This window comes from Odocoileus virginianus, chromosome 10 (genome assembly GCF_023699985.2).
Source record: "Odocoileus virginianus isolate 20LAN1187 ecotype Illinois chromosome 10, Ovbor_1.2, whole genome shotgun sequence".
In the NCBI taxonomy this organism is placed as follows: Eukaryota; Metazoa; Chordata; class Mammalia; order Artiodactyla; family Cervidae; genus Odocoileus; species Odocoileus virginianus.
Genome location: NC_069683.1, coordinates 41,281,312 through 41,295,224, shown reverse-complemented (window position 1 = coordinate 41,295,224; position 13,913 = coordinate 41,281,312). Strand labels below are relative to the sequence as shown.

Sequence of the window (13,913 nt, the reverse complement as noted above, 5' to 3'; positions counted from 1 at the left end):
TAAGCAAGAACTGTGTCAACATGTGTTTTGTATTTTACAGCCAATTCAAGAGCCCTTTCCCAGTTGTAGAGATTAATATTGATCTGAATTGCTTGATAAACAAGGCCAGCCTGAAGAAGAACAGTTTCAGCCTCCTGTAACTACCCGTTTTTGGTTTTTGTTTTTTCATAGTGGCCACCAGGAAGGTGAAAATATGATTTCAGATTCAATTGTAGCAATTTAAAATTTTAGATTTAGTTGTAGTGAATTTTACACCTTTTGTGACTTGCTTTTTTTTTTAACCCCTTTATACCCCTTGCATCTTCACTCTTCTCAGGCTTGAGCCCTTATTCTTTATTTTTTCTTTTAAATTTTTTGATGCTATTTTATTTCTTAATTGTTCTGCCATTTTTGTTAGATTTTGTGCTTCCTACAAGCTATAACAAATCCCTTGTGAAATCAGAAAGGATAATAATAGAGTGGAGATGGAAGGCAGCTCCATTAATATCCTTAAGTTAGGAGAAGCCGTCATACTGCCATGAAACCCACTGCAGTGGGGGCAGAGACAATTCTACAAGTCCAGAGTCCATGTTCCTGGGACCAAGGTGTCCCCTGGCCTGATTCACCCAGTACCAGAATGTGAGCTCTTGCCCATGTATCAGTGCTTTTGCCAGAGAGCCTGGGCTGCTAACTTTCAGCTAGCTCTTGTCCACCAGGGCCATACCGTCTGTGTAGGGTGGGGTGACCTTGTACTGGTCAAACAGAAGAACATCCCCTGCTTGGGTCAAGGTCACCTGCCTCCGAGGGTCCTGATGCAGAATCACTGACACTGACTGGACACAGACTCCATCCTGGTTCTAGTGAGAGAGGAAGGCCAAATGGGAAGGATTAGTCTGTCTTGCCTGCTGATCCCAACAGAACCCTCCAAAGGCAGGAATTTCAGCACGGTTTGAGGCCAAAGGCAGGCTCCTCACGGTGTCAGAGACCCAAGGGACATTGCTGCTGCTAAGTCACTTCAGTCGTGTCCAACTCTGTGCGACCCCATCCCTGGGATTCTCCAGGCAAGAACACTGGAGTGGGTTGCCATTTCCTTCTCCAATGCATAAAAGTGAAAAGTGAAAGTGAAGTTGCGCAGTCATGTCTGACTCTTCGCAACACCATGGACTGCAGCCTACCAGGATCCTGCATCCATGGGATTTTCCAGGCAAGAGCACTGGAGTGGGGTGCCATTGCCTTCTCCACAAGGGACATTAGGGGTCCTCTAACCAAATGCTCTGATCTGGGGAATGAGAAGGCAGAGGCCCAGGCTGGAGAAGGTTAGTGGCAGAACTAGGATAATACAAATAAAAATGGTAGTCAACCCTCAGCCATGACACAGAGCAGAGTTGGGCCCCAGATGGCTCAGAGTCCAGTCTCTGAAACACTGGCCTCCCCACTTGACTGCAACCCAGGACTTTAATTTCATCCTTTAACTGGTGTTTGTGTAGCTCTTTTCATGTGTCACACCCTGTGGAATATCAAGTTCCACTCATAAGCAGGCAGGAAATGAGCTAATATTCTCTGGGCCTCAGGGTCTCATCCTTGAAATGGATAGTACATATTGGGTCCATTTATAATTCCCTTCCACACAGTCATACATGACGAAAGTGATAGATATAGTCCCTGACCTCATGAAGAATACATACTCATGAGGGATACAGATTTTAAAGAAGGGATTACAAAGTTGGTTAATTATTGTGATCAGTGATGAAAACAGGTGTAGGGTGCTAACGAGACTTAGCCTGCAGAGATAGGAAGGGATATCCTGGGGAATGATAATAATAATAATGTAAAAATAATCACAACAATAATATAACATGTAGTAATACTTTCGATACAATATTATTATAGGGCTTCCCCGGTGGCTCAGTGGTAAAGAATCCTCCTGTCAATGCAGGAGATACATGCGCAGAGCAACTGAGCCCATGCCCCACAACTATTGCGCCTGTGCTCTAGAGCCTGGGACCAGCAACTATTGAAGCCCATATGTCCTAGAGCCTGTGCACAGCAACAAGAGAAGACACTGCAATGAGAAGCCCATGCACCACAACTAGAGAGTAGCCCCTGCTAGCCACAACTGGAGAAAAAGCCCGTGCATGCAGCAACGAAGACCCAGCACAGCCAAACATAAATTGAAAAAGAAAATGTTTTAAGTCTACAAACAGTAAATGCTGGAGAGGGTGTGAGAAAAGGGAGCCTTCCTACACTGTTAGTGGGAATGTAAATTGATACAACCACAATGGAGAATAGTATGAAGGTTCCTTACAAAAACTAAAAATAGAACTACCATATGATCCAGCAATCCCACTCTTGGGCATATCTCTGGAGAAAACCATAATTTGAAAAGATACAAGCCTGTCAATATTCATTACAGCACTGTTTACAGTAGCCAGGACATGGAAGCAATCTAAATGTCCACTGACCGAGGAATGGATAAAGAAGATGTGATACATACATACAAGAAATATTACTCAGTCATAAAAAAGAATGAAATGCAAGTTGCAGCAACACTGGATGGACCTAGAGATTATTATTCTAAGTGAAGTAAGTCATACAGTGAAAGACAAATATGATATCACTCATATGTGGAATCTAATTTTTAGAAAATTATATAAATGAACTTAATTACAAAACAGAAACAGATTTTGAAAACAAGCTTATGCTTAGCCAAGAGGAAATGTAGTCTGGAAGGAGGGATATATTAGGAGCTTGGGATTAATATACATACACTATTGCATATAAAATAACCAACAAGGACCTACTGTGCAGCACAGGGAACTCAGTAATCTGGAATAACCTATATAGGAAAGGAATCTGAAAAAGAATGAATATATGTATATGTATAACTGGATCACTATGCTGTACCCCTGAACTTATCATAACATTGTATATCAATGAGACTCCAGTAAAATTTAAAAAACAAAACCAGAAAATGACTCACTTTGCTGTACAGCGGAAATTAACACAACATTGTAAATCAAGTGTATTTCAATAAATTAAAAAAAAAAAACAGTGATAGCCAGGACAGGGAAGTGAGTCGGCCAACAGATGTTCTGGAGCCAGAACCCAGTCTGCTGTCCCCTGGCTCTGCCCAGAAACAACAGACTGCAGGGTGAGTGGGTGTGGAGGGACCTGAGGCCTTGCCCTAAACCCCCAGCCTCTCTAGGGGGCAGCAGTCAGGGGTAGCGAGCTGGCTGGAGCCTGGGGTCCCAGCCCTTACCAGGCCACATGGGGCGTTCTGCAGAGTCACTGTGAAGGTGCCCGAGGAGCGGCTCTTGGCCAGGATGTACTGACACGTGGCGGGGAACGTGTAGCGGCGGCCGTCGAAGGTCGTGAAGTGGATGTCACCAGTCACTGAACACTCAGCTGAGGGGCAGAGAGAGGCAGCTGACCTGGGGGCTGCCCCACAGGGTGTGGCTCTGCCCTCCGGCTCTGAGCACCCAGAGGAGACGTCATCCTGTGCCTGGCACCCTGGCCCTCCCTTTGAGAGCCCTGGTTACTGGGGAGAAGCCCCCCACGTCTGTCTAAAGGGAGACGCAGCTCTCCCCTCCTCTCACCGGAGACCAGGCCCTGAGCATGGAGGCCAGTCTCGGTCCAACCCCCTACACTTAGGAGGGATCCCATGAAAAACCCTCCCTGCCGGGGCAGAACAAAACCCTTCATCAGCCTGAGCAGCTCTGAGAACACAAAGAGGGGCAGGCGGAGCCAATGGGACTGAGTGCGCGCCACACCCCAGCAGCAGGCCTGGCTCTCTGAGCTCCCCGGCCCTAAAAGCTGCGGGGCTGAGAGAAGGGGTGGAGCCCAAGTGGGGCCAGACGTACCTGGGCAGACGGACGTGCTGCACACCCACTTGCCCGCAGTGCATGTGCTGAAACACAGAGACCAAGCGGATAGGGACTCACCCCTCCAGGGCTAGGATGGATGCTAGAGGGTTGCAGAGCTCCTTCCCAGCCCTCAGTCTTCCCAGCTCTAAAATGGGTGGTGGAGATTCCACCCACACAGTGGATCTGATGAGATCTGTGACTCAGAGGTGCTGAGTGCGTGCCCTATGTGGTCAGGCTCCTAGACTGTGGAGGGGTAGCCCTGATAGAAAGCCCCAGAAGTCACAGCTCCCCCTCCCCAGCAGTGGACACGGACCAGGAATTGCAGTCTTCTTTCACCACAGAGCCAGTTGGGTACAGGGTCCCATGGAACTCACAGGGACACTCAGCCGGTGCCACACAGCCCCCATCCTCGAAGATCAGCCCTAGGGTGACAGCAAAGGCCCACTTAACTCACCTCCACTCCTGTTCACAAACCTTTCATGGCTCTCCAGGGCCTGTGATAAAGATCACCTCATCCACACTCTTTCACCACCCAGCTCGCTTTCAAACTCTCCTGTATAAATGCATGGCTCAGGCCAGATCTGAATCCCCTTTGAGCAAGTAATCCCACCTCCAGACCTTTGCTCTGAGAACGACTCACCCCACACAAAGTGCATGCTGACTAGCTTCTCTTCTCCGTCTCTCAGAAGCCTGTCACTGTATCTAGAACCAGCTAAGGGGCCACCTCCTCCAGGAAGCCTTCCCTGATAATCTCTCCCCACAAATGAATTCCTATATCTTTTCTTGTCTGAACTCCTGAGCTGCTCCTCACCATATTATGCCTCAGACTGGTGTTATATGTGTAAATATCATCACTGCAACCAGACTCAGATTCCTAAAGTCAACAACTGTATATTTTTTATCCCATCCTCACCAAGCAAGCTCTGCACCATTAGATGTGCTGCAGATTTATACACCATGAAAAACAGTACATGGATGAAAGTTTAAACAAATACATGTGTGATAAACGGATAAATGAATGACTGAATAACTTGTCCCCATCTACACACCTTAAAAAGCTCAGTCTCAATGAAATTAAATATCCTGATGAATCTTCAAGAGCTATGACTCTGCCCCTAACCTTACCTCCCTTAAGCCATTCATTCACTCATTCATGTATTGTTTGTTCCTTCTTTCCTTCATTCTACAAACAGACATACTCTGACCCCTGGCTTCACGTCCATCTATGCCAGGCCAGAGAAATGCTGCCAGGCACCCATTGAACCACTAGCATACCATCAGGGCAGTAGCAGCCGTCCACACAAGCTATCTCACTGTCCACACAGGATGCCCGTGGCTGGCAGGAGGCCGGGCAGCAGGCGATGCACTCGTTGTAGACAAAGGCCTTCTCCTTGCAGAGCACCACTTGGAAGGAAGGCAGTATGGTATGGCCTGCCCGCTCCCTTCTGGCCCCAGCCTTGCCAGGACCCAACCAGGGCCTACCCAAGCCCTAGGGTGGGGGTAGGAGGGCTTTCTTAGTCCCAGTGGGAGCACCAGGTGATCAGGAAATGAGTGAGAACCTGGAAGACCCTGAGAGCCACCTTCATCGTACTCGGTGGCCCCAGGCCAGTCCCTCCCTCTCTGAGCCTCAGTTTTCCCATCTGTCTCATGGGGATGGAACCTTAGGGCTTAACACTGTTGATCACTGTGGTTCTCAGCAGGACAGGACATTGACCTAAGGCCTGGGAATGCTACCCACAGCTCCAGGACAGAGCTTGTCTAAATCCCTCCCTGCCCACAACCAGGCTGCACCTACTGCATGACTGTAGCTGGTTCCTCCACCCCTGCAGCGGCCGACCTGCCTGGGCACATGCCCGGGCATACTCTGCCAGTGCCCGGCACCAGGTGGCTTCATCACCTGCTGATCTGTGCAGAGAAGCCAAGGATATAAGATTCACCCTGCCGCCAGCCCCCCAGCACCAGATAGAGTCTGCCAGGGCTCAAGGTACCCCTCCCCACCGGAGCTGGGAAAGGGAGCCAGGGCAAGCAGCTAGGTATACAGACCCTAGACTGGAAGTAGGAAAATCTGAGCTTGAGTCTCAGCACTGCCCCTGACTGATGAGACCTTGGTGGGGGGCAGTCAGGCCCCATTTCTGGGCCTCGATTGAATGAGGACAGTCTGTCCCACCCATGCAGGTACGTAAGCATTTCAGAACTTTGGGAAGCATATCTGCCTGGGATCATCAAGCTCAGTGGCCCATGTGCTTAGCCCCCACCTACTACTGGGAGAGGTCTCCCCACAGCCCAGTACCACCCTCACTCCTGGGTCCCCACTCACTGGCAGAGATCGCTGGTACAGCTGGCCATGAAGGGCAGAGGGCTGACATAGGCATGGCAGGTGTCAAAGGGGGGTCGCAGCAGCGCCTCACAGCGGTCATACACACCCTGGGATGCAGGCCAGGAGCCAGAGCTGGAGGCTGGCAGGGCCACACACAACCCTCTGACTTCACCAGTCCCACACAGCACTCCAATATGGGCCCAAGGGAGAGAAAGAGGAGGGTGGAGAGGAGACGGAAGGGGTGTGGACACCAACAAACTTGGTCGCCTGCAGTCAATGACTTTCCAAGAAGTAGACAGGAAACCAACCTAAGCCAGATACTAGGGTGGGGGTAGGGGGCCGGAGTGGGGGGGTCGATCCAGGAGCCACACCTGCATGGTTCCTGGGCTCTGCTGCAGGCATGGAGGGCGGGGCAGGGAGGAGGTCGTGGGCCCTGGAGGCTGGTTGGGGGCCTGCCCCTGCCAGCTGTGCACGAACTCCGCCACATCATCTGTCAGCTTCCCTGTAGGGCAGAACAAACAGGGGAGGCAGGTGGAGCCAGAGAAGCCAAGAGAAAGGCAAGGCGTTGAAAACCTGAGCTACCATCCCAGTTTGCATTTCCCTACAGAGCCATTCTCCTGAAAGAGTTGTTTGTTAAGAGTAGTCAAGAATGCTCAAGACCCTCAAGGTTCCCTGGAGCGGCTCCCTGCTGCTCTAAACTCAGAAAAGCAACACCGTGCCATCGACAGGGAACAAACGTGTGAGTCTGAACAAGCTCCCATACCTCTCTGAGCAAGAGGGTCCCGTGTGTGAATAGGGCAAATCGTCCCCTTGTGAAGTTATTGCCAGGACGATATGAGATGCTACGGGTAAAGTGTTCAGTGTGTTATGACTACTCAGAGGTGTCACTTCCTCTCTTGCTGGAGTCGCTATGATTTGGTCTAAACTCTTCACTTTAACTTCCTGCCTCTCCAGCTGGAGCCTTTCTCTCCCTGGCTCCCTCGGCCCCTGCAGCCTGCAGTCCCCTCAACCCCTCCATCCCCCAGACACCTTGCAGGGCCAGTGCCACCTGGCAAAGTGTCCATTAGATCCTCACACAACCTAAGTAGAAATCCTCATTACAGCTATTTTACAAATGAGGAAACTGAGGTCCAGAGTGGTTAAAACACTTAGAAGAGGCCTCTGACCTCCCACCAGGTCTTCATACCATGACCCCAGGAATCTGTGCCAAGTCCCTTTCCACTCCTCCCAGCCCAACCTATCCCCCACCCCAACAAAAACCCCTTTGGAGGCCACCTGGCCTGCGCCTCACCATAGCTGGTCACCAGGTCATCCTGGGGGTCGGCATTGTTGTTCCCACACAGCCCATGGGTCCAGCCTAGGAACTCTGGACTCATTTTAATGTAGACAGCTGAGGTACCATCCCAGGCAAGTGTGAAGGCCGACTGATGTCGCACAAGGACATAGCCAGCAAGCTGCTGTAGACGCAAGTTCCCCATCACGTGAGGCAGCTGGACCCTGCAGGATACAGCCCGGAGCTTCAGGGCATCCACACCACCTCCGCCAGCCCAGGCCCTTCACCAGAGGACTGCCATCCTCTACCCCTAGGACCCACCGTGTGCAGAGGATCAGCCTCACCCCCTGGCCACTGACACCACAGGGTCTAAGGTCTCTATTTTCCTTCCCCCTGACTTCTTGGGTGCTTGGAAGTCCACAATTAGAAAGGGGTTCTTTGGTTTTCAGAGTTTTAAAATTGCTTTTCAAAACTACAATTTCCCTCACTATCTGGAATCACAGTGAGGACAATCATGGGATTTTGAGCATTAATAGTAGTGACTTTTTATACAAAAATTATTGACATATATTTTATTGATGGTGTTTCAATAAATAAAGGGCAGTTAGTTAAGCAGAAAATAATACTTAAAAAATAAAATTGCGATTTCCCTGGCAGGAATAAATCTTAGAGTGACTGAAATTGCCAGTTCCTTTCCCTAGACAGGAGTTTCGGTATAAACAGACATCCACTTTGCTTATATTTTTGGTGGGAAGCAAGAAAGGAGTTGGAAGAGAAGAAGGAAAGGCCAAGAGAGAAGACAAACAGGACATAAAGGAAAGGGTTCAGGGCTCCGGCAGTCTTGATATCCTTCCGTTTTACTGGCACAGACTCTCTTAGCCGATCTGGAATTTGGCAACATTAACACAGCTGAAAATCAGGAGGAAAGCAAAAGGAGTGTTTAACCAGTCAAAGCTGGAACCAAAAGAGCCATCTACCAAGGTCATTCACAGGGAAACACTTTGGATCTTCAATTCTACACTTAGCACCAGAAAGCTTGGTAACCCTGTTTCCAGGTCTGAAGCAGGAAATGAGAAAGGGGAGAAGGGTCAGTGCAGGAGGGTCCCCCTGACGGCAAGATGAAGCGGCAGTGTACAGCCAAAGAAGGAGAGGCCAGTGAAGAAGAGATGCAAGAAAGATTTCCAAAAGGACCGCAGTCTGGGGCCTTTTGATGTAGGAAGCTGGGACTTCACCCCTTAAATAGTTCCTCAGTCATCCTTGAGGTCCCAACAAGGTAAGTGACATTCAAATGACTCCATGCCATCAGAAAAGGGTGAAAGTGTGCCCAAAGTCTGCTCTGATGAGGCTTGAACTATGCAGGATACATTCAGGAAGATTTCCTTCAACTTTTGAAAACAAAAACCTGTTAATCATGCCTATACAGCTATCTGGGAAACTTCACTCATTGCCCGCAAATCCATTGTCTGGAAACCCACAGGGCCTGAGAGTTCCAGAAAATCATGAGGGACTCATCTTTCTGTAAGCCCAGCTGACTAGAAATTCAGCTGACCTGCCAGTATGTTTCTGCCATAGTGGTGGAGATTCTGTTTGCCCCCAGAAAACAACTTGAGAAGGGCAGATGCTCAGCCATCTCCCACCACCCATGCCAAGGAGTAGGGGAGCTCAGGGCAGAAGGTGTTAGCGTTACCTCACGCCTCCACGGGTGACCTCCTTGGCCAGATGGATCTCCTGCTCACCCGCAAAGAAGAGGCTGACAGACCTGGAGCAGGTGTAGGGGAAGGAGCCACACTGTGGGTCGTTGTGCACCTGGGGGAAGAGGGGCATTTCAGAGGCCAGTGTGCAAGCTCCTGCCACTCACCTAGTCCTCAGCTTCGGCTACGGGCCCAGAGGCACCCTGTTGAGCTCCCACTGATGGTGGATTGCCTCCCGCTGCATGCCAAGCCCCTTTCCTCTGTCATCTCTCCCAGTCCCCACAGTACCACAGGGAGGTCAGAGCTATCTTTACCTGCACCTCAGGGAGGAGGTGGCTCGTGCTCAGAGAGGTGAAGTGATACAGGTGACACACACATAGCCAGGATTCCAATCCAATTGTGCTGCCTCCCTATTTGTGGACGTTTTTGTTTATCCACCCCAGCTTATCCCATCAGATTGAAAGCCCAGTTACACACTCACACCATCTCACACTCATAATGAACACAACACACATCTCATAGGTATATCACAGGGCACTCTCAATGCTCACACTATAAACACGCACTCCTATCACCACTCTGGTAGAGGTAGCTTAGCTGTCCCCTACACACACATATCACTCCTGTGTCGCCTGTCACATGCGCATCTCCTCTGCCCCCTGCTCAGACAGAACCTACACCTCCAAAGCCACAGGACTCAAGCAAAGTAGGCAGAGGCTGTCAGAGTTTAGGGAAAAGTCTGAAATGTATCTTTGCCAAATGTGAAAATCCATCCCATGAGTGAACAAACCTTCCACTAGATTGTTGTTAAACATGGTTAGGCAGGCTGGAGCCATTTCAACTAAAAGTAGGACCTGTGAAAGCCATTCCATAGCCTAAATATTTTTCAAACTTTTGCGACCATGGTCTATAGTGAGAAATATATACACATATAAATTAAATAAAACAGAAAGTTTTACAAAATAATATTCACCACTATTAATGTGTAAAGCATTCCTACAAAATTTTCTATTTACATTCTCTTTTTTCTTTATTTTCATGGTAGTTATGACTTATTAAATTCATTTCATAACTTGTGAATGTATAGCATCCCACTGGTCTAGGTAATCATAACATGTGTGTGTTAGTCACTCAGTCATGTCCAACTCTTTTTGACCCCATCAACCTAGCCCACCAGGTTCCTCTGTACATGGAATTCTCCAGGCAAGAATACTGGAGTGGGTTGCCATTCCCTTCTCAGGGGATCTTCCCAACACAGGAATCAAACCTGGGTCTCATGCATTGCAGGTGGATTTTTTTTTTTTTAACCATCTGAGCCACCATGAAATGACATAGTCATGATGTGTGATACCCATGCTGCTCTGAGGCAAAGAGGGTCAGGGTCCCCGGTCCATCCAGGACCTGGCCCCCAGACAGTCCCTTGGCAGGCCTACGCCTGAGACAGAAGGGGCACACCCAGCTGGCATAGGGATGACAGTGAGCACCATGGTCTCCCCCATCTCCCAACCTCTCAGCCTTAACTCCACACTGGCCAAGGTGCCCTCCAGCAGAGCAGCCTCCCCAGCTAGACTCTTCTCCAGGTAGAGGCTGTGCCCGCAGGGGACTGCCCACTTGACACGCAGGGTAAATGTGACAATCAGATCTGTCCGACCATGAGACTGTGACTCTCACATGTGTTCATACACAAGACAAGCTTTTACTGAGCATTAATCCAGGTACTGGGAACAGCAATTGAAAAGACATGGTCCCTGCCCAGAAAATTTGTATCTGGAGAGGAGACCAACCCAGAAACAGATTTTTGTAATAAGAGAGACACAAAGATAGGGTAATGGTGTGGAACTCTGGTTCCACAGAAAGGAGCCCCTGAGCCCACTCAGGAGGTCAGAGTGTGCAAAGAGTCTTCTTAGAAGAGGTCACCCTAAGGCGAGTCATTCAGAACCTCCACCATTTCCTCTGTGGCACCACGCTCTTTCTTATCTAAGGTTCATACCATAGCACCCAATGTTCCTTTGACCTAGAGTGTTCTCCTGTCTATCCCCATCCCTTCACTTGTCTAGCTCTAATTCATTCTTCAATACCAACATAAATATCACTTCCTCCAGCAGGAAGCCCTCCCTGATCACCGTCTTTCCCAATAGGCAAGGTTAGGTTTCCATCACATGCTCTTCTAACCATTTGACACTTCTCTGTTGCACTCAGTGGCATCTGAAATGATTCATTTGACTTGATGTCTGTTTTCCCCATTAGACTGTAAGTTACATGAGGACAGAGACCACATCTGTGTTGTTGTCCACAGGGCCAGCACCAGGCCTTGTGCCAGGAAAAAGAGTACAACTATGCACTTAATAAATACTTGGTGAATGAGAGACTACATGAATTGCCAGGGGCAACCAGAACCATGGAGTGAGAACCATGGAGCCTTCAGCTCCCTCCGGGTGCAGAAGCCCTGGACAGGAGCTGGGAGGGTGAAGCAAAGTGCCAGCCTCTTTAACTCTGCCGAGCAGAGCCCAGGCCATCCACGCCTTCAAGGCCTAGAGGAACCTTCCCGAACAGGCAGGGAGCAGTGAACACCTCACCTGGACTGAGAAGATCTGCCCCTCAGGTTCATGGCGCCCCACCAGAGTGTAGCTGCCCTTCCCAGACAGGTAGTAGTAGAGGCCATCAAATGTCTCCACGTGATGCTGTCCCCACGCCCGGCAGATGCTGTCTCTCTCAGGGCCGGCATTGTACACTGAGCCAGGGACAAAAAGGGCATCTCTGTGTAGCAGCAGTGGACACTGAGCCCAGGGCTAGTGGGTCCCACCCCCACTCCCTCTAGCCCAGACCCCTGAGTCTCAGGTCCACAGATTTTCTTAAACCTGTGGCCCCTCCCAGAGGTGGAATGGAGCCCAGACTCACCCATCTGGCAGCGTGGCCCAGTAGCATTGAAGCGCCTGCAGTCACAGAAGGCCGGGTGCACACATTCGCCCCCGTTGAAGCAGGAGAACAAGTCTACAAGGAAGACGCAAGGCATCGATCGCTCCATCAAGCTAAGAATGGCAGAATCCACTGACGCAGCACCTCCGTCATGATGGGACTCCAGGCCCGTGCCCTCCCAGAGAGACATGGAGCTCAGATCCCCATCACAGGTAGCCCCAACTTTCCTCAGGAGCTGGCTTTGATGGGGGCAGGAGCAGGGTGCCTCAGACAGCTGCCCTACCCTCTCCCTAATAGGCCCTGAAGTCTCAGAGTACTGACCTTCGGTATGTATCAAGTGGACCCCAGGCCAGCCCCACCTAGGCCTTCAGTTTCCTAAGCTAAAAGTTCTTGGCCACTAGGCAAGGAAGGCATCAAAGCTGTGAATACGGAGCATGAGGGGTGAGGGGGGGCCTGCCAGAGCTCTTCATGGACTGCTCTTCCTCACTGCTCCATAAGCTGAGGAGAAGAGTCCATAGCATAAACCAGGGGAAGCGGAGGGGCCTCGCGTTGGAATGTAGTAGAAAGGAAGGCCACCGAGGATGCGAGGACAAAGCAGAGTGGGGTGTGGTGGGGGAGGGAGCCATAATGTGAGAAGAGGGGCCACAGACAGAGACCAGGTGAGAGGAGAGGCCACAAAAACGTAGAGAGAGGCTACAGACACAGAGTGAGATCCAGGGGGGAAGCCACCACTAAACAAGAAGCTCAACCTCACTGGAGTCAGCCAGTGTGAGGGGGGACAGCCGCAGGGCCATGGTCGTGAAATAGGACATTCCTCAGCCAGGAAGGAGAAGCAGAGTAGAACTGGAGGCTGGGGACAGTGGAAAGAGACCCCCTGCAGGGAAAAGAGGTGCCAGGAGGCCCCGAGAAAGGCCCCAGGCTTCCCTCACAGGCCTTTCTGCAGGCGAGGGCCTCCCAAGAGCCACAGGGAAGGAGGGGCACTTACAAGATGGTGCACATTTGGCCCGATGGAGCCGCCTTTCCCAGGAAGACATGGCCAAGGAATCCAGGAACTCAGCTTCCTCCTTTTACAGATAGGAGACGGAAGAGAACTCAGCCAGGGGCTGACCTCAGGGACGGCAGGCTTCCTGCAGGTCCCAGCCCTTCCTGTTCACTACCTGCAGGAAGACAGGCCCGCTGCTGCTGGGTGCCCCAGTTACCCAGCCCACCTCTGAGAGGCCTGGAGGCAGGATTTTCAGGTGGCGTGAGGCCTGGCTTACACCACACTCCTGAGTGGCATCTCACTGGCAGGCTGGGGAGGCCTGTAGCCTGAACACAACCCCCTCCCCTCCAGGCTCCAGCGTCCCCCGGCCTCCCCCGACTCCCTCCCAAGTAAACCTTTGTGTGCTCCACAGCCCAGCACAAAACCACCTTGTCTGGAGAACAAACACAACACCTCCTCACCACAGAAACCATATGGGGCAGAGCTGAGAAACAAAGGCAGCCCCTCAACCCAGGGCAGGGGAACATCCCCCACCCCAACTCAGCTTTTTGGGCTCTTCTATCAGCAAAAACAAAGCCTCACGGATCACTGCCTGCTGTTCTCAGAACTCGTCCAAGTCGGAACTCTCCCCAGTACCACAAATCTGAGGACAAAGGCAAAGCCCCGCTGAGATCCCCATCCCATGGTCTCTTGAGATATGAACATCTGAAATCAGGACTTCTCCAAACATCATTTCACTGTGTTCAGTTCCTCTCAGGACTCCAGCCCGAGGGTCTAATGTCACCTAGGACTGGGACCCTTGGCACAGTAGGATCCTCACTCTCAGGGCCTAAGTCCTCTCATTTGTACAACCTCTGGGACTGAGGGCCCAACCTGGCCCAGGTACAGGGAA

The 13,913-nt window shown here is 50.7% G+C and overlaps 1 protein-coding gene across 1 annotated transcript in view; it reads right to left on the bottom strand.

The window, feature by feature from the left end:
- Positions 1 to 13,913, bottom strand: part of OTOG (otogelin) — an 84,465-nt gene that overhangs the window by 67,254 nt on the left and 3,298 nt on the right. Inside the window, exons 4-16 of the mRNA XM_020904767.2 lie at positions 13,025 to 13,103; positions 12,022 to 12,114; positions 11,700 to 11,854; positions 9,120 to 9,238; positions 7,451 to 7,656; positions 6,531 to 6,661; positions 6,160 to 6,266; positions 5,638 to 5,747; positions 5,118 to 5,246; positions 4,156 to 4,264; positions 3,840 to 3,886; positions 3,239 to 3,384; positions 704 to 836 (exon numbers count right to left, since the gene is read on the bottom strand). Of these exons, the coding sequence (XP_020760426.2) occupies positions 704 to 836; positions 3,239 to 3,384; positions 3,840 to 3,886; positions 4,156 to 4,264; positions 5,118 to 5,246; positions 5,638 to 5,747; positions 6,160 to 6,266; positions 6,531 to 6,661; positions 7,451 to 7,656; positions 9,120 to 9,238; positions 11,700 to 11,854; positions 12,022 to 12,114; positions 13,025 to 13,103 (1,564 nt within the window). The remainder of the gene's footprint in view (positions 1 to 703; positions 837 to 3,238; positions 3,385 to 3,839; positions 3,887 to 4,155; positions 4,265 to 5,117; positions 5,247 to 5,637; positions 5,748 to 6,159; positions 6,267 to 6,530; positions 6,662 to 7,450; positions 7,657 to 9,119; positions 9,239 to 11,699; positions 11,855 to 12,021; positions 12,115 to 13,024; positions 13,104 to 13,913) is intronic.